The sequence below is a fragment of the Balaenoptera acutorostrata genome, chromosome 1 (genome assembly GCF_949987535.1).
Source record: "Balaenoptera acutorostrata chromosome 1, mBalAcu1.1, whole genome shotgun sequence".
In the NCBI taxonomy this organism is placed as follows: domain Eukaryota; kingdom Metazoa; phylum Chordata; class Mammalia; order Artiodactyla; family Balaenopteridae; genus Balaenoptera; species Balaenoptera acutorostrata.
The window spans coordinates 109032193-109057912 of NC_080064.1; the positions used below are offsets into that span (position 1 = coordinate 109032193).

At 43.2% G+C, this 25720-nt stretch overlaps 4 protein-coding genes across 7 annotated transcripts in view; 1 reads left to right on the forward strand and 3 right to left on the reverse strand.

Annotated features, from left to right (window-relative positions):
* The window catches only part of LOC103016598 (myomegalin), a 61512-nt gene extending 60914 nt beyond the window's left edge, over positions 1 to 598 (reverse strand). The window contains exon 1 of the mRNA XM_057546323.1: positions 483 to 598. The gene's annotated coding sequence lies outside the window, so the exon portion shown is untranslated. The remainder of the gene's footprint in view (positions 1 to 482) is intronic.
* A 302-nt stretch (positions 599 to 900) lies between these two features.
* On the reverse strand, positions 901 to 7974 carry LOC103017256 (histone H2B type 2-F). Of its 4 annotated transcripts, XR_009008306.1 has the most exons (3): positions 6577 to 7972; positions 3273 to 5647; positions 941 to 1076 (listed from the first exon to the last, which is right to left on the reverse strand). XR_009008306.1 is itself a non-coding variant. In XM_057546344.1 (2 exons), the coding sequence occupies exons 1-2, from the start codon at positions 6951 to 6953 to the stop codon at positions 929 to 931; spliced, it is 525 nt and encodes a 174-aa protein (XP_057402327.1). In that variant the 5' UTR covers positions 6954 to 7974; the 3' UTR covers positions 901 to 928. The 4 variants fall into 4 exon arrangements, 2 of the variants coding, with proteins under 2 accessions (XP_057402327.1, XP_007178004.1); XM_057546344.1 differs by lacking the exon at positions 3273 to 5647 and having other exon boundaries at positions 901 to 1076; positions 6577 to 7974; XR_009008307.1 differs by lacking the exon at positions 3273 to 5647 and having other exon boundaries at positions 952 to 1076; positions 6473 to 7967.
* Positions 7975 to 7998: 24 nt separating this feature from the next.
* Positions 7999 to 24880, reverse strand: LOC103017730 (uncharacterized). Its single transcript, XM_057553106.1, has 3 exons — positions 24391 to 24880; positions 23683 to 23789; positions 7999 to 8430 (listed from the first exon to the last, which is right to left on the reverse strand). The coding sequence occupies exons 1-3, from the start codon at positions 24789 to 24791 to the stop codon at positions 8015 to 8017; spliced, it is 924 nt and encodes a 307-aa protein (XP_057409089.1). The 5' UTR covers positions 24792 to 24880; the 3' UTR covers positions 7999 to 8014.
* On the forward strand, positions 13604 to 13915 carry LOC103010675 (histone H4). Its single transcript, XM_028165447.1, has one exon. It carries the CDS (start codon positions 13604 to 13606, stop codon positions 13913 to 13915), a length of 312 nt encoding a protein of 103 aa, XP_028021248.1.
* Positions 24881 to 25720: the final 840 nt, after the last annotated feature.

Sequence of the window (25720 nt, forward strand, 5' to 3'; positions counted from 1 at the left end):
AGGGAGAAGGAAGAAGCCTACGAAAACAAGGATATGCTCCCTCACTGGAAGTAATCTTATGGTTGATGCATATACAAGTTAATCAGTATGCCTTTCTCCTGCTTATTCTACATGTTATAATAGGGGTCTTGAGTAAGCAGACATGCCAAACTATAGGAAATATACATCTCCAGAGAGAAATTCAAGTAATTTAAGGCCCATCCCTAGGATTGGGAATTTTATTAAGAACACTGAACAACCTTTGTCCAGGGTTATATCTGTGGTGTGTCTGAACTCTGTTTAACATTCCCTCTTGGCCTAAGGAGTTTTCCTTCAACGCATTTCAAAATGATAATCCCACTAACTGGAAACTAAGACCTACACAAAGCTCAAACATCATTGCCAACAACAACAAAAAATAAAGTTGATATCTTTAGGTATTTTCTGTTCCCCTGAATGTTAAAAACACTGATATCAAAAGAGTGATATGGATTTTCCCCTACCTTCTGATAATTTAAAATTATTGCCTTTGATCTTGTAAAACAACAGAGATAAATTGTTCCTTATTTCATTTCACAAATCTGCATCCTCCATTTTTTGCCACAAGAATTCCTTCTTCTGGGTGCCTTGTGCTGCCTCAGTCCCAAGATCAACTGAGATCTTGATCTGTCAATCTCTCTCGCTCTCAAAATACTCAGCCAGTCCCAAGCCATTACCTCTTTACCATCCTTGGGACAATAGATCAGCATCCAGGTTTGGATCCTTCAAGGCAAAATGCTAAAGAGCTGCTCAAGCTCTATTAGTTCTCTTACTTTGCTCTCTGTTTCTGGTTTTGGCCATCTAAAGCAAAGTTTCTTGGATTGGTTGATAGTGATACTCTCTAGATTCTTATGCTTCTTTTTAGCAGAACCATCTGAAATATCTCATCCATTGTGTAATGAGTTCTTGGTCAAAGAAAAGAAATATTGAGGTCTTGGGACTGCCATCTTACTTGTTTACCACTCCTTGGACTGTAGTTTGAATAAGAAAGTCTTATATTCTTGGGGAAACTTTCATTCCTGAATAGTGACAGGAACAGGAGCTTCATCTTGAAAATACTGAGAGGAAAAACATGAAGTACATTAACAAGCAGAAATGAAGAACTCAGAAGTCATCAACCTGACTCCACCAAGCCCATTTTTGAATTTCTAATTAAACATTTCCCAAATATCTGCACATTCTCCTTTTGGTTATAAGGTGTGTCCTTCTCTGTGCTACCTGATAGTATGCCTTATATCATTTCTATTCATTTGGCTTGCTCTTGTGTTAAAGCCTCAAAATTCAGAGCTTTCAACTCAGAAATCAGAAAGAAGTATTAGGATGAAAGTATTTCATTTTTTTCTGAAAGCATTGATGGGAAGTATTGCAAACATCATCTGATTTTTTTTTTAAAAGGTATTTGCCAAAGATTATATTGGTCTTTACAGAGCACTAGTAACAGACACTAGAAATAATAAGGTCTTTTATTATTTAATTCTTTTTTTCCCTTTTGGGACACATAGCTGATATTTAAAGATTCTACAGTATCAGAGGCCCAACAAGTAAATTGTAGCATTGCCTTCTTGGATGTTTTTAAGATAAAGAAGGTCTTACTGCTCTACTGCAAGATGCTTAGAGAGTTGACTCTCAAATCACTAGAAATTTCTTAAAGCATAACTTGTTGGGAAGGAAATGTGCTCTGGAGGTACAAGGGTGCTCATGCAAGTGCCTTCCCAGCCACAATAATGGGAGAAACACTGATCGAATATTTGCCATGTTCCAGCTGCTGTACTAAGTGCATTAAGTACATTCTCTCAATTAATCTTCACAAGTCTTGAGGGTAGGTTCCATTATTTTTCTCATTTTACAGATGAAGAAATTGAGGTTCAGAAGAGTAAAGAAACTTTCCCAAGGTCATATAGCTCTTAGGTGGGTTAGCTGGGACTCAAAGCTAATGCCCATCACTACTACAGTACACTGCCTTTCAGCCAGTATCTTTTGACTTTTATAATTGGTTTGCTATTAAGGGGTCCATGGCCAGAGACCAGGGGGTGGCCTGTGACATAATAAATGTATGTTTGATCCTTCCCCCAGTTTCTAACACAGAGCTCCTAAAACTCTTGTAATTCCCTGAGTGATAGGGGTGCTAAGAACATCGTTTGTTCGAATATTTGGTCTTTGACCCCAATTCCTGACATAGAGCTCCTAAATCCCTTGGAATTTCCAGGATAATAGGAGCATATTTTGTTCTAATGAGACGACTCTTGGTGGACTCCTGGGTAGCTTCAGGACAGGGGCTGGTCACCAGAAAGGCCAGGCTATGATTAGAAGATTGAAGCTGTTAACCCCACACCCCCCATCCTCCAGGGGAGAGAGACTGGAGGTTGAGTTAATAATCCATCATGCCTACTTGATGAAGCCTCCATAAAATCCCCCAAACTATGAGATTCAGAAAGCGTCTGGGTCAGTAAACACATCCACATGCCAGGAAGCCACATGGACACCCCAATTACACGGGGAAAGAAGCTCCTGCACTCAGGACACTTGCCCTATGTACATCTTCATCTGGCTGGTCATCTGTATACTTTACTATATCCTTTATAATAGACTGGTAAACCTAAGTGTTTCCCTGAGTTCTGTAAGCTGTTATAGCAAATTATTGAATCTGAGGAGGGGGTTGAGGGAACTCCTGATCTATAGCCAAGACTGACAGAGGTGTGTGTAACCTAGGGACCCACTACTTGTGATTGGCATCTGAAGTTGGTATAGAGGGTGGGGGGGCAATCATTTTGGACTGAGCCCTTAACCTGTGGGGTCTGTGCTAACTCCACGTAGTTAATGTCAGGATTGCTTGGTGTGGAAAACCCACATACTTGGTGGCCAGAAGTATTGAGAATAGTAGAGGAAACAAAAGTTTTCCTTTACCCTCTTACTGCTTCTGAGGTAGTGTAGGTAAGTATCCTTAAATACCCAACAACTTACACTATGAAGCTTCTAAACTGATTTGTGGACCAGGTGTCTGCAACTGCACCTAGACCTTCACTCTGTATTGTTCTGTTCCCCATTCAGAGGGCAAAAGATTTTTAAAATCATTTTTTGTTAAAGCCAACTCTTAGAGTTCTGCATCTCATAAATGCAATCCCACTGCCCTCCCTCTCAACCACTCCTTCCCTCATCAATCTATTCATCCCATCAGTATTTACTGAGTGCCCACTCTATTCCAGGTACAGCTCGAGATGATGGGCATAGAGCAGTGAACAAAACAAAGTACCTACCTTCATAGGACTTACTCTGATAAGGTAGGAGGAGAGTCAGACAACGTATTGGTCGGAGAACAGTCTAAATTATTGTGCCAAATATTAAAAAAAAAAAGTGGCTTAAACAAAATACAAGTTTATTCATCTCTCATGTCCAGGGTTAGTAGAACAGTTCTGCCATTCTCATCACATGGCTTCTGTTTCTGGGCCCAGAGTGGTTTCCATAGTTCCTGTCATTGTATCTGTAACCCAGCCAGAGGAGAGGGTAAAAAGGCAAGGGCAGCACATATCTATTCCTTTTTAGGACACAAACTAGAAATAATATGTATCACTTCCATTCATATCTCATTGGCTCAGAACTTTGTCTTATGAAGAAACCCAGATGCAAGAAAAGCTGGTAAATTAGCCTTTAATTGAGAAGCCATGCACCCATAAAGCAGGGGGTTAAAGTAAGCAGAGAAGAACAGCTTTTATGGGTAGCAGTCTCTGATTCAGTAATAAACAAATAATAAATACATTAGTATTCAGATGATACACGGAAGAAAATTTAGCAAGGTATGGGGACAAGGAGTACCAAGAAATGGGGGGAGAGAGGGAGGTGGGCTTGCTATCTCACATAAGTTGGTCAAGGAAGGACTGAAGAGTAATGGAAGTTTTGAGCAGAAGCCTAAGAAATGAGGAAGCCAGTCATATAAATATCTGGGGGAAAAGCTTTTCCAGAAGAAGAAATGGCAAGCACAAAGACCCTGAGATAGGAGGGCCTTGGTGTATTCGAGGTAGAGCAGGGAGACAAGTGTGATGAAACAGAACAAAAGGGAGAGTGGAAAGAGAGGAGGTGGATGTGGGCCATTGTATCAGTGTGGACCTTCTCTCTGAAGCCATATGGGGATTTTCAGTTGGGCAGGATGGTGTGGGAGTGACATGATCTGACTTAGAGGTTTCAGAAAGTTTACTCTAGCTGGTTTGTGGAAAATAGAGTGAGGGTAGAGGCAGAAGCAAAGAGACCAGTCAGAAAGTCATTGCAAATACCTGGGAGGTGTGATGGTGGCTTGGAGTGGGAAGACAGCAGTGGAAGTGTCGAGTATGGTTGGATATGGGACATTTTAAGCCGACAATATTTTCTGATAAATTTTATTTGGGATGACTGAGAAAAGGCTTATTCCCATACTTTACTATAGTTATACCCTCTGCAAAAGAAAATGAATCTCACAGGGAACAAGAAGATAAAATTTCTCTCAAGCTAGGACCATGGTGAACAAAGAAAGCTTCAGCAGGTTTGAGATGCTAGGAGCCAAGTACAATGTGACTTAAATTGCTTTGCGGGCAAGAGGGTGGGACAGCCAGAGCTTTCCAATATAATGAAAAACCCTAAAAAATAGTCTATGTGAAAATTTTAAGTTTAAAGAGACATATTAAAGTGAAAAGAAAATGTTACAACCTGGATGAGGAGTACAGAAATAATGACACCTAGTCACAGATTATAAAGGGAACGATGAAGAATTCCATCTACAAAAATCAGATGATTAAAAAGTTGAAAGATGTTACAGTGAAAATTGGGTAAAACTAAAACTTAAAAAAAACTTCCCAGAGGACACTTGATATAATTGGTCACAAATAAAATTCCAGGTGCACTTCATGGACTTGGGAAGGAGAGCACCTGTATATCCCCATCACCTAGCACAGGGTCTGGCACATGTAAGTTCTCACTTATAGAGTGATTTTTCCTACCATAAAGTGTGTTGTATAATGATTTCTTTTCTTTCAACTAGAAATTTTAGATTCTCAGTTGAGTCATCTTTCCCTGGTCCCTTGTCTGATAGTCTCTAGGGAAAGATGACTCACTGAGAATCTTAATTTCCCAGTGAAAGAAAGAAATCACATACAGCCCACTTTATGCAACTTTTAATTAGATGTAAATTTGAACTCCTACATTATAAATGAATAAAATTCATTTTAAGCACAAAGTCATGTAAATTCCCCCAAGTTTAACTAGGAATGGCTTAATTTCAAAACTTGACTGTCAAGTGAATTGGAAGCTAAGATTTTTCCTTTTGCCTCAAGGGTATATTTTATTTGGTAAAATATCCAGCCTTTTTCGGGATTGGTCTTGAGTTATGCAAGTTTTGAACTGAGAGGGCCTTAGAAATTCATCCCACATGTTAACTGTGCCCTTTTGTACACCATGCCCCCAAAATCTATTCTAAAAAAATACACCTGAGAACACTAAAAACCACCTCTCCAGTCCCCCACCTCCAACGTGACCTTATCAGGGAACTTCAGGAGAGGCACCTGGAAGTATGTTTAGCAAGCTTGGAGGTGGGTCCTATAACCAGGAAAGTTACAGAACCAAGACAAGGTCCTTGCCCTGGAGAAGATAATTTTCCAGTGGAGGCCTGTAAACAAGCACAGTAAGTTAAGTGCTGCTCAGTTTTCACCAAAAGCAGGGTAGGAGTGGGGAAGGGTTTGACCTAAATGAGGATTAAACCCAGAAAGGAAAAAATCCTGAAGGAAGGGAAGTCTTTGGGCACTGGGTCTCTCAACCTTGGCGCAAGGGTCAACGTCATTCACCAAATAATTCTTGGTAGTGGGGGCTCTCCTAGGCATTATAGGATGTTTAGCAGCATCCCTGGCATCTACCCACTAGATGCCAGTAGCACCCCTCTCCCCAAGTGATGACAATCAAAAATGTCTCCAGATATTGCCAATATCCCATGGGGGGGGTGATGGGGGGGTGGAGGGGGTGGGGTGGGAAATCTATCTAGTTGAGGGTCACTGGGCCAGGTTGGGATTTACAGGTAGGCCAACATACTAAAGCATTTGGCGATGTTGAAAGTTTGTGACAGACACCTAGAGGTATATGTTAAAAATAGATTAAAACATTAAGAAACAGCGGGAACTGGGGAAACTATAGGACTCTCTATCTGTACTCTAGAATAAAATAAAACCCAACTTGCTTACTGGTTTAATAATAAGAGACAGCCCTTCCCCGCCCCTCCGTACCTAAGCTCCCATTGAGGACTCAGACTAGGTAGGAACCATCTTAAGGACCAATCACTTGTTACCAGCAGCAAGACACATACCACTAGGTGGCACCACTGGACCATGGGAGGTCCTAGACTTTAACAAGGCAACCTTCAATCACTGTCCCAATCTAGCCCCAAATCCAAAAAGCACTCGTGATCATGGGCCCACCCTACCCAACCAACAACTAAGCCCACCTTTTATCAAGTGTTTACAGCCACTTTCCCCGATAACTTAAGTGGCTCTGAAAAGAGCCTTTGGGGTAAAATAAGATGTTCTAGTCCGTCTCTTTCACGCTTACTTCGAACTGGTGTATTTGGTGACCGCCTTGGTGCCTTCGGACACGGCATGCTTGGCTAGCTCGCCGGGCAGCAGAAGGCGCACAGCTGTCTGGATCTCCCGGGACGTGATAGTCGAGCGCTTGTTGTAATGCGCCAGGCGCGACGCTTCGCCCGCGATGCGCTCGAAAATATCGTTCACGAAGGAGTTCATGATGCCCATGGCCTTCGACGAAATGCCGGTATCTGGATGAACCTGCTTCAGCACCTTATATACATAAACAGAATAGCTCTCCTTCCGGCTGCGCTTGCGCTTCTTACCGTCTTTCTTCTGCACTTTCGTGACAGCCTTTTTAGAACCTTTCTTAGGAGCAGGAGCAGATTTTGCTGGATCCGGCATTTTCGCACAGGAGAATCCCCACACGCCAGTAGAAGTGATCCCGACTACACCGAAACAACCTGGTTACGCGCTACTTATAGAGCCTGTATGCAAATGAAGACTAGCACAGTATTATGTTTTTATTGGTTAATATCCAACAGTGTCGTCATAGAGGGGCGGAGTCCATGTAAATAAGGTTCGGCTCGCGCTCCCTTAGTGGCCCGTAGAACAAATGTCTTGTTAACCAATCAAAATGTTCCATTTCACACTCACCACTAAATTATGTAAAAAGTAGTTTCACCTGTTTGTGGTCTTTTGTTGTTAATTGGTTTTCACTTTTACTTGGAGATCTGAAGCGCCAGCTAAAGACAAGTTAACTTTCTCTTATTTTTGCATCATTTTACTCCTCTGTACTACTTTGTGGAAGTTTGTTTGGTTCTGGTTTTTGCAACAATACCTCAGCCCACATTTTCTTTTTTTTTTTTCGCGGTTTGCGCCCCCTGTCTTAGGCAACGAGGAAGATGGGTTCTTACACATCTCGGGACTCTTGCCCCCATTCTTCTTAGTTGAAATCCCGAGGAACTACTTGGGGATCGAGGATTTTACCTAACATCCTGCCTAGTTCTAGTAACTGTACAATCGGGCTGAAAACACAGATTGCCATCCCAACAGTTATCACATAACGACGGCCTTCTAAAGTGTCACTTAATTACAGTATTCAGATTTGTGCTAACGTTTTGTACTAGCACTTTGGAACGCGTTACAAACGACTGGTAGAGCAGATTCTATCCTCTTGCAAAGTTTAGCAAGGTTGGCGCTCTGGACTAAGAAATCAAGCCAGCAAGTAAAAGCAGTACTTGACCGACACGACCCAGACCTTGCCTCTGGTGCTCCCTCTAGCGTCTGTCTGCCTTAATTCCATAACCTCACCACCCAGCACGGGCGAGACTCCCCGACCCACTTTACCCTTAACACTTGTGCATTAGGAACTCACCAAGCTTAAAGCTGGCACAGCTGCTCTTTATGAAAACATGGGTGGCTCTGAAAAGAGCCTTTAGATCGTCTAGTTTAAAACGCGTGCCTTAAGCCCGCTCCCCGCGGATGCGGCGGGCTAGCTGGATGTCTTTGGGCATGATGGTCACTCGCTTGGCGTGGATGGCGCACAGGTTCGTGTCTTCAAACAGCCCCACCAGATAGGCCTCGCTCGCCTCCTGCAGCGCCATCACGGCGGAGCTCTGGAAGCGCAGATCAGTCTTGAAGTCCTGCGCGATCTCGCGCACTAGCCGCTGGAAGGGCAGCTTGCGGATCAGCAGCTCGGTCGACTTCTGGTAGCGCCGGATCTCCCGTAGGGCCACGGTGCCCGGCCGGTAGCGGTGCGGCTTCTTAACGCCGCCAGTGGCCGGCGCGCTCTTGCGGGCCGCCTTGGTGGCCAGCTGCTTCCGCGGGGCCTTGCCACCGGTCGACTTGCGGGCAGTCTGCTTCGTACGGGCCATGATATCTCACTCGTTTTATTCAGCGGCCCCTAGGCAGTCTTATTTATAGACATAGCCTCATCTTGATTGGGCCAGAAAAACTAGGAATTTCCGAAAATGTAATCTCATTGGATAGAAATCAATCCTATTTACTGGGCAGAAGATTGTTATGCTAATCTTTTATAACCTCCCCTTTCCAGTATTTCTCTATAATCTTACCGATCACAGATTTTTTTTTCAGACCTTTTCTTTAAACTGCTGTAACGTTTGTAAGAGTAATTTATAAAGTGTTTTTACACGCTTGGGATTTATATATTAGCAGGTTCTTTCGAAATACAAGCATGCCCTAGGTTTCAGCCTGCATTTCCACTTACTAGTTACTGTAACTCCTCTCCCATAGCTAACATTTATTTAGCTCCTGACACCGAGCCAAGCAAGTTAGAGTTACATTATGACTGAGGTTCAACAAAATATGTGGTTGAAGGAACCAAAAACTAAACTTAACGTTTACCTGATTCGGATCTCTGCCAAAGCTGCGTGCTGACCGGTATCAATTTACAGAGTAGAGCCTTCAGCCTTTTCCCCTTGGAATGCGGTTTCCTCCTCCTCAATCCATCAATGGCTAATTTGGTCCTATAGATGGAACGCTTTAAGTAACGGACGATAAGACCAGAAATATTAATTTCTCCTTTACAGTGGTGAAGAGTTTTAAATAAAGTTGCTTATCAGTCAGATTTAAATTTAAAGTGTGAAAGCAAATAAGTTTTTCGTTGATTACTGAGTTGCTAGCATATTTTCTTCAATAAAGTGTTTTCTGATGCTTAAAGTTTCATATCTTTTCTATTCTCTGTAAGGAAATTGAAGATCCTTTGCCTTTTATTTCATATGCTTTGAAGAATTTCTCGGAAATTACATGTAATAAAACAGCAGTTATGTAAGGTTACCAATGCTTTAAATTGTAATAACTGACATAAAAACTTTTATTCATATGCTTATTTGATTAGAAAAACATTACTGCATCCAAATCTTATAAAATCTCAAGCCTGAGAACAAAAGCAGCCCCAAGAGGCTCAAAACTTACCTCTATGGTGTCAGTATGAATGACCATCTTCCTGAAGTCAAAATAAAATAAAAGTGATTTTGAAAGGATTTCCTGAAAATTAGACACAAGATAGAAACTTACCTTTATAACAATCTGTGATGTATGGTTGCCTTAGAAGTCACCTTTAATAAGAGAATTCTGATTCATATTAGAAGTCTCCTTAGGCAGCAGCAATCTCCTGCTCTAGGGAGAAGAGCCAAAATGTCAGCACAAAAGTGTAGCTGATGTGAACAACTGTTACCCCCTCCTGTGGTGGTTTTGTAATGATGTCTTACATATACAGAGCAGTACTCAGTATTGTAAAACTCTCTACATACACTATCTCATTTAATCCCAACTCTGTGAAATAGATGTTATTTTCCTCATTTTACAGATAAATAAACTGAGTCTCAGAGAAGTTATGGCTCATCCTGGATAAGCAACAAGGCCTGCGTAATATACTAAAGCAAAAGAATGAAATTATAATGGATTTCCAGTTTAATCAGGCTTGGAGTATATTTTAAAGCACTGAAGAATCTTCACAACATACGATCGAATTACTCAACTGAACTATTCCCATCAGAAGAGGAAACTACCCCAGGGCAGGTGTCGATGACAGTCCAAAGCTGCCCAAACAAATGACACATTTCTTTGAAATGTTCTTTTTTTTTTTTTTAGTGTATGCACTCTTGGCCAAGCTGTATGGATGTGTTCATTTAAACAAGAAAAAGATTCTCAAGCTATTTATATAGAATCTAACAGTAATGGGACATATATTACCTTTATAATGTAGAGAATAAGAAAATTCCAAGAGTCTTCCTCTGGCTTAATAAAGAAATTGAATAAGAATTTCTACTCAAAAACAGTGATGCCAATTTAAATATTAACTCCGGGGCAACAAATCAAATAAGATTATCAGAATAGTATATCATTATGGGTCATAGGTAACATTTCTCTGAATATAACAATCTGATATATGGTTGCCTTAGAAGTCACCTTTAATAACAGAATTCTGATTCATATTAGTTCAACTTCACCTATTCTCCACATTGGACAATAGAGTGATACTCCTGTGAGCATTCTCAATACACCACTTTATCAGAAGCAAGTTTATAATAAAGAAAAACCTCTTGGGCTTCCCTGGTGGTGCAGTGGTTGAGAATCTGTCTGCTAATGCAGGGGACACGGGTTCAAGTCCTGGTCTGGGAAGATCCCACATGCTGCGGAGCAACTAGGCCCGTGAGCCACAACTACTGAGCCTGCGCGTCTGGAGCCTGTGCTCCGCAACAAGAGAGGCCACGATAGTGAGAGGCCCGCGCACCGCTATGAAGACTGGCCCCCGCTTGCCACAACTAGAGAAAGTCCTCGCACAGAAACGAAGACCCAACACAGCCAAAAATTAATTAATTAATTTTTAAAAAAAAGAAGAACCTCTGCTTTGCTGCAGCTGTGAGGAAGAGGGAATATTTTTCTCCTTTAATATTTCTGAAGTTTCTTTCATCAGAAATAATAAGAATCTGCAGTTTTGAGACAGCACTGAAATTTCACTATTTAGTACTGAGGAGGGGAAGAAAACAGTGATGAGAAGCTTAAATTTTACCATAGGGAATAAACAGGCAAAAGAAAATGTTAGTAAGTGAATTATTAGGCATATAATGTTTTGTATGCACATGTGTTTCTTTTTAATACAAAAGTAGTGAACTAAATTAAAATATATGTTTCAGAAAGACAGTTTGTGTTTAGTTTTTGACTTCAAGCACCGCCAGGGCTTCAAGTACCCCATTTTGAGACTGAATCTTTGGTTTGTGGGTTAGTCAGGCCATGTGCCTTCTTCCCTTTCATTTTGAGTGGCCTGCAGCCCTAGACCAAATTGAGAAGCCATGATTTTGAGCTTTTTTTCTTACCCCATTCTGAGCTAAACTCATTCCCCCAACATCCTACTCATTGATAAACACTTCCTCTTTTCTACCAGTCCTTAACACTACTGCCTATACTGTACAGTGAGGGGTTGTGTAGGGGAGGAAAATTTTTCCTTGAACCCCCTTAGGGTCCCTGGCTGGGTCTGAAAATTAACAAAGATTAACAGGAAAGAGGGGTCAGGTAGGCCTCTTAGGGAGAGTAAATGATTTTTAGGAAAGATGAATGGACCCTTAGAATAGATGGGAGGTATGATAGTTTGTGACAAAGTTTGAGTGTGGTGTTGACTTCTAGTCTCCTCTCCTGTGACAAGAGTCAATCTTCCCTGGTTGATGAAACCACCTGGGGACGGGATTTCTGTCAACTGAGGTCCTTTCCAAGGATCTGTCTTTAGGCAGATAAGGGGAGTTCAAAGAAAGTCTGTCCCTGCATTTGCTGTTTTTCAAAGTATTACGGCTCAAAATAATCAATACACCAAAGCAGCATATTTTGAGGTAGCATGTCCTGAATTCCTACAGTCATGTTTTGGGGTGGCATATGCTACTACCCTTCAACATCTATTGTGAATTCCAGGGTGTTGATTTAGGCATGTGATGCATGGTGGCACCATCCAAAGAGCAGAGAGAGAACCCCATTCTTATGGGGTTGGGGGAGGAGAAGATATTCCCTCAGCCCCCACGAGATTCATACCTTGGAGATTTTAAGTTTTAAACATTTTGATTTTTGGAGATTTTGAGTTTAAAATGACTAAAGAACAACCAGGAGAATCTACATGTCTGGAGCCTGGAAGTTTGGATAAAGATATAGATTTAAGATTCATTAGCATATAGAAGGTTGAGCTAAAGGAGAGCTGAAAGAAGGAACATAAGTTGTTTTTTGTTGTCGTTATTTTTTTAAAGATATCAAAAAAATAATAATGTCTCAGAAAAAAACAGAATTATTTCTGATGCAGAAACCACATCTCCTCCTGTATTCTACAGAAGGCCCTGGTAATGAACGTGTTATCAGTAGAACCCCGATTTCATAAGGAAGTTTCTGGTAATGACTCTCAATATGGAGCAGATGTCCTCTTGTGAAACCCAATCCAGCAAACTTTGCTAGCTCCATGTAGGGCCTCAATTTGGGCACTGAATTCTGGCTGAAAACAAGGGTCGGATTTAGAGGATCTGTAGAAACGGAGGTACAGAGGCCCTTCAGTCTTCTTTCTATATATATATTGCTTCTTTCAGCAGAGCTTTGGATGACTGTGAGTTGGATTCACTGACCTCCATGTTAGAAGTCTTGCAGTATACAGACCAATTTTCCTAGGATCTGATTTCTCGTAGATGAGGTGAAACTCCATGCCTCGTATCAGCAAAACAGAGCCGAGACTCGGGTATTATGGCGCTCTCCCTGCTTCCCCCTCCACGCACATCCAAGGTGCCGCTGCTCTTGAGATCGCCTACCGGGTTTGTCAGTCTAATTGTGGGAAACGCCTTTACTGCAGTTTTATGTAACCGTGGTTCCGAAGCCTGGGATCCTTCTGTCGGTGTTGTACGCGGCGCTGGTGCTCTGTTCTCCTTTCCGTCTCCGGATTCCATTTGCTCTTCCTCTGGTCATCTCCACTATTCCTTTCTTCCTAGCCTAAATTTAATGCCTTCTGGGGGCACACAGGGAGAGAGACAGAGGCGAAAACAGCGACGGGATCCGGAAGCTGGGATCCGAATTCTCCCGGGGACTCTGGCAAATAGATCTTTTAAAAGATTGGAGTCCGAGGGGGGAGGCGCAATATAAGAGTAGGGGATTAAGAGATACAAACTACTATGTATAAAATAAATAAGCTAGAAGAATATATCGTACCGCACAGAGAATGTAACTGGTATTTTGTGATAACTAAACGGAGTCTAATTTATAAGAATATTGAATCGCTGTCGATACACTTGAAACTGATATAAAATTGTAAGTCAACTATACTTCAGAAATAAATAAGTTAAATAAATAAATAAAAATAAACGGTGAGAGTCCATTAGAGAGAGCTGTGGAGGGTGAAGGAGGGATAGGGAAACAGCAGAAAAGAAATGACGAAATGTCGAGCGGGCTGGGCCCATTTGGACAGCTTCCCGCCCGCGCGCTTTCGGTTTTCAATCTGGTCCGCTACTCTTGTATATAAGGGGAAAAGCCGACCTTGCTTGTCTCAAAGGTGTTTTCAGACCTCATCTGCTATGTCGGGAAGAGGGAAGGGCGGGAAAGGCTTGGGCAAGGGTGGCGCTAAGCGCCACCGCAAAGTTTTGAGAGATAACATCCAAGGCATCACCAAGCCCGCCATTCGGCGCCTTGCTCGGCGCGGGGGAGTCAAGCGTATCTCCGGCCTCATTTACGAAGAGACCCGAGGTGTGTTGAAGGTGTTCCTGGAGAATGTCATTCGGGACGCGGTCACCTACACGGAGCACGCCAAGCGCAAGACGGTCACTGCCATGGACGTGGTGTACGCGCTCAAACGGCAGGGACGCACCCTGTATGGCTTCGGAGGCTAAGCTGCAGCTTCTGTGCTACGTGACAATCTCAAAGGCCCTTTTTAGGGCCAACCACACAGTCATCAGCAGAGCTAGACACTTGCCTGAAGTATAGGTAACTTTGAATTTGGGGGTTGGTTAGTAGTGGGACCAGGAGTCTAGGAGGTATCGATGCCCAACAAAAGTGCTAACAGCCCTGAAAACCCGAGTCACTTACCAAAAGCTGCCTTTCACTTGCCTGCCTCAATTTTTGCCAACATGAAAGGCTATACGTGCTCCAGATTTAAAGCGTTTTTCAGTTCGCTTTTGGGCGTGTATCATTTGTAATCGTTGGACCAGACTGCGGAAAGTGGTGTGTGGGGGCTTCATTTACCAGGTCTACAGCGAGGGACTGGGCTGGGCCGCTTAACGCTGTGCTCACATTGGGTAATTGTGTCATTACAGTCTCCTCACTTCGAAAGGTGCAAAAGCACTAGCAAAACCAAATCCACCCACCAACCATTCAAAAATGAAACAAATATAGGTTGTTAGACCAGAGATGAGCTCATTAATACAATACTTAAGTACATCTGGAAATTATCTGGCTAGCGTATGAAAAGTATTTTTGGTTTCCTGTGTTTTTGGTGTTAAAGGCCCCTCACAATTATCTGCTGAGAGTAGTGCCTGTGCGTGCATGCGTACGCTACATTTAAGGGAGAATTTAGTTTATGAGGTTTGTCTTTCAGTGATAACATTACAAAGAGACAAATGCAGAAGCAACTAAGTATGAACCTTATGTAAAATCTGAGCAAACTATATAACCTTAATGTGAAAGCAAGTCTTCAAGAAACAGTTCGGGTATGTGACTTTTCCATTAGGGCCTGTTATAGCCTAGAGTAAGAGACCGGCAGAAACATACCCACCATCAATACAGAAAGCACAATTTAATTTTTGACAAGGCAAATTCTCCTTTATATATATATGTGAAGCCATTCTCTATACTATCACTTCTAAATCACCTTGATTTGAATTGAAATGTAGGTCCACGCCTCTGGTCCTTAAACCTAATTATAGTTTTGCAGCTATTACATTTGCAAGTAAAAGATTTTTTTTTGGTGTTCTATCTAGGCTTATGATTTTACAGCTAAATTTGGCTTGTATGTAGCCAAGAAAAAAATCCTACAGAAGAAGTTCTGTCGGCTCCCAAAAGATAAGCCAGCTATTGCTTTATTCGTCTCCACATTTGGCAGCTCTCATTAGCATCAAACACTTGGTGAGCTAGGTTTAAAACATGGTGCTTAGTAATGGAAATGCCAGAAAGTCAAAGCACGTGAGACTTGCCTGTAAGAGCTTATTATCAGAATAGGGGATAAAAATAATACATAAATACATACATATACAATACATACATACTAACATACACAGCCCAAAAGTACATGGTGGCACATATTCGGTATGATGAGAAATGTAGCCGATGATTACCATAGGACTCAACACTACAGAAGTCACTGGCTGCTGGGAAATGAGCAAGCTTGGCTGTGGAGGTCGGGCTTGTGTCAGACTGGTAAGAAGGAACCGAGGGACTTCCCTGATGGTCCAGTGGTTAAGACTCGGCGCTCCAACGCAGGGGGCCTGGGTTCGATCCCTGGTGAGGGAAATAGATCCCACATGCCGCAACTAAGACCCGGTGCAGCCAAATAAATAAATATATAAATATTAAAAAAAAAAAAAAAAAGGAAGGAACCGAATGCCCGGCATCCTATTAAGAGATACAGTAAAGGGGAGGGGGAGGATCAGGGGGTGAGAGGCAAGAATAACATTTGTGAAGATGTCCAAGTGAGAAATAAATAAGAGGATTCAATGGTCAAGATGTTTCATCTTCCCTTTAAATCAAAATCTCAACTGCAACTGAAGGCATTTGTATTTCAAATATCACTGTGATTTTTTTTTTTTAACTTTAAAGGCAATGCAGATTGAATATATCTGATCCTCACTGAGATACTCTGGAGAAGGAGATATCAAAAGTTTGAAGAGAAACCAAAGAATAAAGGAAGGGGGTGGGGGAACATGTCCATTATCTAAACTAGTGGTTCTCAAAGTGTGGTCTCTAATCTAGGAACATCAGATCACCTGGGACTTGTTAGAAATGCAAAATCTTGGACTCACCCCAGACCTATTGCATGAGAAACTCTGGGAGGTGAGGCCTAGCAATTTGTATTTTAACAAACCTTTCAGTTGATTCTGAAACACATTAAAGTTTGAGAACGACTGATCTAGGTAACAGTTTTTCTTTAAATCAAACAAAAATATTTAGAATCTGGGTATATATTGCCCTAATTTTTTACCATAATGTTAAATTTTGCTTTCTTTGATGGAAAAGAAAAACATTAGGTGAATGATCCTAATAAAATTTTTGTAGGACAAAATATTACAGGAGGAAAAAGTTAAAATAGCTTATTTCCTAAAAGCATTTGGAGCAAAAAAGAAGTATGAATAAAAAATGTAGTTAGCTTGTTTTACTAAATATTATTGGTTTGTGGGGTTTTTTTAAAATTTTATTTTATTTATTTTTTTATACAGCAGGTTCTTATTAGTTATCCATTTTATACACATTAGTGTATATATGTCAATCCCAATCTCCCAATTCATCACAGCACCACCCCACTCCTGCTGCCTTCCCCCCTTGGTGTCCATACATTTGTTCTCTACTGGTTTGTGTTTTTGACAGTATCGAATTTTGTAATCAGTGGATATGTTTCTTTTTTTTACTCCTAAATTTCTCCAAGATCTTGTCCTTTAAACATTAATTATACATCTTCTTTACCGTGATTTTAATAATGATCCTTGTTCCCCCCTCGTCTACTCCATTAAATACTATTGTAATAGGACATGACCGAATCCTCTGTTAGTCATATCCAGCCTTTGAATATTGCCGAATTACAGTATATGCATTATGCATATTTTTGTGTTAATAAATGGCTTTTTTGTTGTTGTTCTTAACTATCTGTAACAGTGAGGAATTAATGCTCTGATTTGCTTTTTTGTTTTGCTTGTTTGTTTTTTAATTTTATTTTATTTGGCCGTGTTGCGGGGCATGTGGGACCTCAATTCCCTGACCAGGGATTGAACCCATGTCCCCTGCATTGGGAGCACAGAGTCTTAACCACTGGACCGCCAGGGAAGACCCAATGCTCTGATTTGCTAACAAAATAATTTTCTTCCCATTTCTACCCCTGAGTGGCTCAAATACTCTCTGTAAGCCAGCCCTGGCTGCCAAGTCTTTCCTTCCCTGGGTGAATTCAGGACTTCCACTAGGATATATGTATACAAATGATTCTTGCCCAGTCTGCATGTCTACTTCCATTACCATGGTCACTTAAGTGTCCCACTGGCTCATCAGACTTCACAATGGACCAGTTTGAAGTCTTACCTTTCCTTTCCAGGCTCCCTGTTTCTCTGAATAGCAGCATTATCCTCTAGAAGACTGGATGCTCCTGTCATCTTTCACAACATTCTTATTTGCTTCCTTTGAAACCTTTTACTCCGAACTTTATATTCTATCTATTGATGAACATGTTATTTCTCTACTTGAGCCAAAAGGATAGAATTATCATTAATGCAGAATATTACTAGTATATATAAATATGTATGGATGTATAGAGAATTATCAGGAAGAATGTTCACAAAAATTTGAGTGATTTATGGATGTTGGTTTTTGTTATAGTCATTGAACATTTTGAATTCTTCGGATGTCTTAAAATAAGAATGTACAATTCCCCGCACCCCAGACAATCAGAAGATACAGATAGATAGATAGATAGATAGATAGATAGATAGATAGATAGATAGATGATACATAGATAGATAGGAAGATAGTCTGGGCTATATGAACCATGGCAAATCTTAACTTTGCCAAAGTTCAATTTTCTCATACGAGTGGCCACCAGCCCTTCATTTCCTTTTCTACCACCTCACAATGCAATAAGACTGAATACAAAAACTTCCCAACCATTAAACACAAAATCCAAGTAGCAAAGGAAGAGAAGAGGGGGGAAAATCAATCAAAGAAACACAAATCCAAAATCAAAACCTGACTGAGGAAAATTCAATCGTGAGTTCACAAAGTTTAGCCCTGAGCAGGGATTCTGATTGGTTGGAGAGGGCCCACGGCCTTAAGAAAGAAACTTTGCAGGAAGATCAGGAAACACTTAACATTTTGCTCATCCTGTCTAAGAGGGACTGTGAGATTCAGAACTAAATAACAAACTGACCAAATTTAATTGCTAATGTCCAGAGCCAGTTGTACCAAAACTTTTAGATTGGAAGCTTACAGTTTAGCAACACCTATCAAAAAAACCCTTCAGATATACTGAAAATGTACCCCAATTATATGTACAAGGATAATAAGTTGTAACAGTGTTTTTAGTGGCAAAAATCTGGAAAATACTTAAATATTAATTAATATGAGTCTGGGTAAATAAATTAAGAAATAACCATTAAATGAAAGCTGTGCATCCTTTAAAAAGAATAAAGCAGATTGATTCAGAGGCACTTTTATATCTGTAAGAGTTGAGATAGAAGGACTTCATATATATATCTCAAGGTCATGCCCCTTGCTTTTTTCACTTTTATATAAAAAATATATATATATACTTTTTTCACTTATATATTTCACTTATAGATAAAATATATTTTTAAGGAAAAAGAAAACAAAGGGCAGGATAGTGTGTCTTCTGTGTAAATTGTCTTAAAAGAACATTGGTAAATAAATAGAACTGTATTGGTAAATAAATAGAACATTTTTCTGGAAGTACATATAAGAAATCTGTAACAGTTGTTACCATTATGAAGAGGAAATAAAGTAGGAGACTGGGAAGAGGAGGATTTTGCTTTTCATTTTATTCCTTTCTATGCTGTTGGATTCTCTCTCAAGTAAAGTATCACTTTTATTGTGTGTGTGTGTGTGTGTGTGTGTGTGTGTATCAACAGAAGTAATCTAGAGAGCCATTTTGTTTTTCCTTTGTAAGTCTTTATTATAAAAAACACTCAATGTTTTAAAAATATAGGAAGTGGGATAAACCATCTCAAAATGGCTAGCATAGTGCCTGGCACATGGCAGACAATAAATATTAGTTAAATCTTAAAAAATAGAGTTTTATAGATTGAAAAGGAAAAGAATTCGCTAAAAAGAATTCAATTTTATAAATTGAAAAGGGAAAGAATTCACTACACATATGTCTATTTTTCAGCAGGCAATCCTCTGGGTGATTTTCCATACCAGTGTTTTTTTTTTCAGCTGGGCTCACCACACCCTAAAGAGATGAATCTTGGAGAACCTTGAAATCAAGCAGAGGAGATTAGACACAGTAGAATAGAGCCTGGAGATCTCTGTTGATTCTTGAGCAAGTTGAGAGTGATATTTTGGGAAGGTTGGTCTGGCTGAGGTGTGCAAGGTGGACTGAAGGGGACAGAGAATTAGAAATTGAAATGAGTTAGGAGGCTGTTGCAAGCCTTATAGGGCCCTGGACAAGAATGGTGGCAGCAGGATTGAAGGAGAAAATAGATGGAGATGGAAGGAGGCACAGCAACCTCTGGTTTCTCTAACCATGAAGTGGCCATTGGAGTTGAATTTAGATACCACTCTTTGATTTGAATTAATTTTTATTTTTTTAAATTTATTTATTTTTAATTAATTAATTTATTTTTGTCTGCGTTGGGTCTTTGTTTCTGCGCGCGGGCTTCCTCTAGTTGCGGCAAGCGGGGGCTACTCTTCGTTGCAGTGGGCGTGCTTCCCATTGCGGTGGCTTCTCTCGTTGTGGAGCATGGGTTCTGGGCATGGTCTTCAGTAGTTGTGGCGCGAGGGCTCAGTAGTTGTGGCTCACGGGCTCTAGAGCGCAGGCTCAGTAGTTGTGGCGCACAGGCTTAGTTGCTCCGCGGCATGTGGGATCTTCCCGGACCAGGGCTCGAACCCGTGTCCCCTGCATTGGCAGGTGGATTCTTAACCACTGTGCCACCAGGGAAGTCCCTGAATTAATTTTTAAGCAAGAGAATAATGAGTAATAGTTCCCATTTATTGAATACCTACTATGTACCATTTATATAGTTTGCATAGTTTACAAATCTTCAGAACAACCCCAAAAGGTAGTTATCCCCATTTTCAAAGCAAGAAACTGACGTTCATGCAGTTTAAGTAACTTGGCATTCTCTGATACATTATGATGCTCCTGAATCTTACTAAAATATTTGTCTAAAATTTGAAAACCCCAAATAATCTGAGGATCTTTAATACATTTGCTACATTTATTTAATAGAACCATATAATATTGATTCTGGAAAAGACCCAAGAAATCATCTGATCCAATTTCCTCATGATATTTTTCCTCTGCTTTTAGGACAAAACTCTACTCTAGCTTCCCTTCCCCACCAGATCCCTAAGTGGTGTAGATTCCTGAGAGGCCCCTTCTTTGATCTCCCTATAAGCTCTTCCCAAGCACTCCCACTGGTTCCTCTAGCTCCTCTGGGCAGATAGGAAAATCCAGCTGGTCTCTAGCTCCGCCTCCAGATCCACAATCCCAGCTGCCTGAAGGACATGGCCACTTGCCTCTGCCCGGTGCCAACTCTGACCCAGTGTGGCCTGAACGCTTCAGCAGCTCCCCGTCCCAGGCTGCCTACTCCTGTGATGGTGGCCTCATCCTCCCAGTCGCTCAGGCAGGAAGGTCTCGAGACACCTTTGATTACTTTTTGCCATAACCACCTCCTTCTATCCCCATCCAGGTTCAGGCAATCTTCTACCTGCGATAACATCAAAACTTTCCCTCCAGTCCATTGCTGTGGCTGGTTGCCTTGTTCTCCTCATGCTCAGCACCTCTCATCTGCTACATCCCTGAGGCCTGGGACTTGGCCGCCTTCCTTGGCTGCTGCTCACTTCTGACTCCTTTTGCACCTCCACTACAGATTAACCCTCCGTGTACACAGCCCTGATTATGTTACCCACCTGCTTAAGGCATTGCCCCGTTTGGGCGTTCCCCACTTTTCTTACTCTCTTGTCTCCATTTCCCTATCTTTTCCCCATCACCCCCCACAGAAAACCATTCTACTATGTTTAAAGTATCTTTTAATTTCTATGTGTGATTGCAAAATCTATTAATTTTAAAATTTTCATAAATAATATTCTTTTAGATCTCATGTCCTTATTTCTCTCAGAACTATGTTTTTAAGATCTGTCCTTATTGTTATGTATCCATATAATCCACTGTCTCTTACTGCTGCAGAGCACTCCATGGAGTGTGTCTACCACATTTTCTCTATCAACTCTTCCAGTGATGAATGCCCACATTGTTTCTAATGTTCCATCATACTTGTCATGGTCTCTGATAGACCTGTGTGAGAATTTCTTTTGGATGAATACCCAGAAACAGAGTTGCTGGTTCCCATGATGTATAACCTTAATTGGCCTAAGAAGTACCAGGCTGCTCTTCAGAATGGCTGCCCTAGGTCACACCCCACCAGCTGGGCACCAACCACCTAAGCCCTCCATCCTGGCCAACCCTTAGCATTATTCAACTTTCCATGACTGGCCAGAGTATCAGGTATAAAGTGATTATCTCATTATTGCTTTAATTTGCCTTTCTCTGATTACTAGTATTTATGAGCATCTCTACATAGGTATGTTAATTTTGTTGCTTCCTCTTCTATAATCCCTCCCCCTACACTGTTTACAGAGAAATTTACCCCCTCCCCAGTTTGGCATTCAAGACCCCCAATAAGCCGGCCTCAAAATCCCACCCCTGAAAAGTCATTTCCCATTTCTGGCCTTGGACCCTGTGGACCAGCCACCACTCACAATTCTCCTTGTCTTTTTCTTGAACCCCACCTCAAGTTGTCCTACAAGAAGAGCTCCGTGGGTCCCTCGGTTAAACCTGACCTTTCCCTCTGACCTTCCAGATAATTCATCTGCACCTTTCTCCACTGCCTACCACAGCTCGCCTTCATTATAGTGCATGTCTGCTCACAGAGCCTAAGGACCTGGTTCCCATTTCTGCAAACTCATATACATGCTTCCAGCTATGAACAGTTGCCAGGCTTCTGTTTAAATATTTATTTATTTATTTATTTATTTATTTATTTTGGCTGCACCAAGTCTTAAATATTTATTTATTTATTTATTTATTTATTTATTTTGGCTGCACCGAGTTGTGGCATTCAGGACCTTTTTAGTTGCAGCATGGGAACTCTTAGTTGCGGCATGCATATGGGATCTATTTCCCCGACCAGGGATCTAACCCAGACCCCTTGCATTGGGAGCACGGAGTCTTACCCACTGGGCCACCAGGGAAGCCCCAGCCAGGCTTCTTGTTGAACAGAACAGTAAGAATTTTTTAGTTTGAGTGATGATTTTACTTTATTCTTTGTAATTTTCTCTATTGCAGTGGTTTGCAGTTGCAGGTTGTAACCCATGAGCAGGTGATAAAATCAATTTAGATTGCTGTGAGGGTAGGTCTCTACAGTGACAGGAACACAAAATTTTATTCTATTCCTGACTGGATATCAAAAATGCCACTAAACTTCCCTTGAGATTCATACAGAAAGACTTCCTGGATGTTAAGGGTGCCCAGACTGGTAAAATAAAGCAATGTGATCTCAGAGGCAGGCAGAGGATGTGGAGCATTGACACCTGACACGAAATTGCAGTTTCCAGGGTCTGCTCGGCTGCTCCTGAACCTGAGATGCTGGACAAAGTCACTCACCAGAGAACCTCAAGCTGTACCTCAGAGAGCCCTATGTCTGTATGTCCCTGAAAGTTTTACCGTGAGGATGGATGAGATGACGGGTGCAAAGTTGGTGCCCCACACAGCCCTTGAATTCACTACTTCTTAACTCAGAGTACAGACCCAGGCCCTGGATCCACCCTGCACTGGGGGTCTAAGCAGGTAATAAGGGTCTAGGCAGAGACCCAGAGGCATGCTCTGGAAATTGCTGTGACCCTGGAGCAGAAACACACAGCAACCTGTAGCAGGAGGGGCCGCAGTCCCTACACTGCTCCCCCCTTTTCTGACACATCTCAAAAGACATAACTAAAGCTTAAAATACAAACAAACAAACAAAAAGTAAATATCCTTCCTTTTCCCTCTCCCTTCTGTGATTTCTCACTATCTCTATAATGAATGCTTTTAACCTGGCACTGTGCTGAGACAAAGCAGAAAACATAAGTCTTGGCCTTTTCCAAGTTCAGATAAGTGACTGAGAAGGTTAAGAAGAGGTGTCACCTAAGACCTGTACAGCCTTTGTATCTGAGCTCCATGGGTCAGAGCCTTTGTATCTGTGGGGATGGGCTCTACAAGACCTTGCCCCACGTCACTGCCCACTAGAGGCCTTGCACTTCCACCTCCCAAATGGTACAAGAATCATCTCTAAGGCCTCCATTCTCACTGTTTCCTAACAGTGGGTAACTTCCTCTCCCCAAAGGAGGACCATGTTCTGCCTGTTTGATCTCTTCCCCAAACTTGAACTCAGAGCCCCACTTCTGTTCTTTCGCTGAGTAATCCAAAACCTGAGGACCGACTTCCCACATGTCTGAATAAAACATGTAGAGACACTACCAAGTCTGGGCAGAGAATCCAAACACAGGTTGAAGCTTTTAGAGATTACTTCACGGAGTAGAGTGAGTCTCACTGTGAACTCGGCAGGAAAGAAGCAATCTGTTTAACGCCCAGCTCACGAAAGTGGCCTTAGGATCTGTACAAACACCCTTCCATCCAACACCCGGGTTTTGACTAGAAGCAGAGGGTGGGAGTGAGGCCCCAAATTACCGACACTTGAACCCCCAAAATGCCACATTTCCCCCGGCAGAAACGGGGCGGGACCGACCGAGATGGCGATTTCCCTCCGGAGCTGGAGAGCCACGCGGGGCGGGGCCCTTTCCGGCGGGGGTGAGGAGGTCAGACATGCGCGCGGCTCTCAAATGCCTGAAGGCCAGCCCCCACGCGCTCAAGTCCTCGAATCCTGAGCGCCCCCTAGTGACTCCGCCTGGTCTAACCTCCCCCACCCCCACCCCCTCCCCCTCCCCCACCCCACCCCCACCCCTTCCCCCTCCCGGGACAGATTACAGCTCTGGGCCACGGTCGACTAAGAAGACGCCCTAGAAGAGCCCGACCCTACGGGAGGACCCGTGGCCGCCTCCAAGAAGCGAAACTGGGCGCCCTGGCCGCGCCCAAGAACGCAGCGACAACCTCGCCAGTCCAGAGAAGCCGACTGACCAAACTCACTCAGATCTTGACACCCCGGAAGGCGGCCAGCAAGCAGGGGACTAGGCCGGATACCTGGCCTTTCTTTAGCCTATCTGTTGGAGCCTAACGCTCTGCCCGCTCTAACGGCCTCTCCTCCCGGGGTATGCGAGGGCCCGCCGGGAGAGCACGGACAAGTGGCACAGCTTCTTCCAAGTGCAGTTGTGGGTGGCTCTGAAAAGAGCCTTTGGATATGATGGAACCTCGAGCCGAGCGCACACTGCTTAAGCCCGCTCCCCGCGGATGCGGCGGGCCAGCTGGATGTCTTTGGGCATGATGGTCACGCGCTTGGCGTGGATAGCGCACAGGTTCGTGTCTTCAAACAGCCCCACCAGGTAGGCCTCGCTCGCCTCCTGCAGCGCCATCACGGCCGAGCTCTGGAAGCGCAGGTCGGTCTTGAAGTCCTGCGCGATCTCGCGCACCAGCCGCTGGAAGGGCAGCTTGCGGATCAGCAGCTCGGTCGACTTCTGGTAGCGCCGGATCTCGCGCAGGGCCACGGTGCCCGGCCGGTAGCGGTGCGGCTTCTTGACGCCGCCGGTGGCCGGCGCGCTCTTGCGGGCCGCCTTGGTGGCCAGCTGCTTCCGCGGGGCCTTGCCACCGGTCGACTTGCGGGCAGTCTGCTTTGTACGGGCCATAGCGAAACGAGACACGAGCTCGCCGGCGCAACGCTGCACAAGGAGAGGAACCGGGATCCAGCCCGCCGCAGCGGTCTTTATAGGCACAGTCTTTTCCCGATTGGGCGGGACAATAATTGAAAGTCCCGCGCTGGCTGTCCATTGGCTGTGACGTCATCGGCCCTAGCGCCACTGATTGGCTTGGGCAGTATCCCCCCGCCTCCCCGCCTCCCCGCCTCCCCGCCTCCCCGCCTCCCCGCCTCCCCGCCTCCCTTTCTACTGTCCAGTTTGCCAACAGTTTTCCCTGCCTTGTTTTTCCTTTCTTTCAGAGTGAGAGTCAGTTTTGAGCGCAACTGTGTCAGAATGTTCCTCCTCAGCCCTTCGCTCCCTTGGAACGCGCTACCCGCGAAACCCTCTTTCTACGCTTTCTAGCTCCCGAATTGAACCTCAACCTTCTGTTTGGCCCCGCCGCCCCCGGAACGCCTTGTTGCCTTCTCCGAGCCCCCTAGCTTAGTTGGCATGACGGATCGTTGTGTGGTTTTTGGTTTTCTTTTGTTTCCGCCTTTCCGTGCTTTTCGGATCGGAAAGTTATCTGCGCCCCCCTCCCGGCGCAAGACTCCGCCTCCGAAAGCCTAAGTGGGGACCTGTATCTCCGCCGCGAAGGCGCCTTTTTTTTCCCCTTTGAGACAGTCGACTCACTTAAGCCAAACTCCAGGTCCGCCACACTCCCGAAAACTGTCCGTTCCCCTAACCGACTGGGGTGAACCGGGCGTGTACGTGTGTGAGAGAGGGAACGTCCCCTTGGTACTAGACCTCAAGTGTTGGGCAAAGGCCTGGGGAACAACTATAGAGTTGCTCATAGGCATCCGACTCCGAGTTAAGGCATCGCGGGTCGCCTGACGGAGTACTTAGAACTGAGTCGACCCTGGCGCCTAAGAGGCTTGCTACCT

Excerpts from the sequence above, each read along its gene's own strand:
- LOC103010675 (XM_028165447.1), top strand. The coding sequence starts at position 13,604 with ATGTCGGGAAGAGGGAAGGGCGGGAAAGGCTTGGGCAAGGGTGGCGCT.
- LOC103017256 (XM_057546344.1), bottom strand. The coding sequence starts at position 6,953 with ATGCCGGATCCAGCAAAATCTGCTCCTGCTCCTAAGAAAGGTTCTAAA. Across the intron at positions 1,077-6,576 it reads ACCAAATACACCAGTTCGAA|TATTTTCAAGATGAAGCTCC; the intron begins GTAAGCGTGAAA and ends TTTTCCTCTCAG.
- LOC103017730 (XM_057553106.1), bottom strand. The coding sequence starts at position 24,791 with ATGGCCCGTACAAAGCAGACTGCCCGCAAGTCGACCGGTGGCAAGGCC. Across the intron at positions 23,790-24,390 it reads GCCCGCCGCATCCGCGGGGA|GGCCCCGCCCCGCGTGGCTC; the intron begins GCGGGCTTAAGC and ends CCCGCCGGAAAG. Across the intron at positions 8,431-23,682 it reads TTTTGGGGGTTCAAGTGTCG|ATATCATGGCCCGTACGAAG; the intron begins GTAATTTGGGGC and ends AAAACGAGTGAG.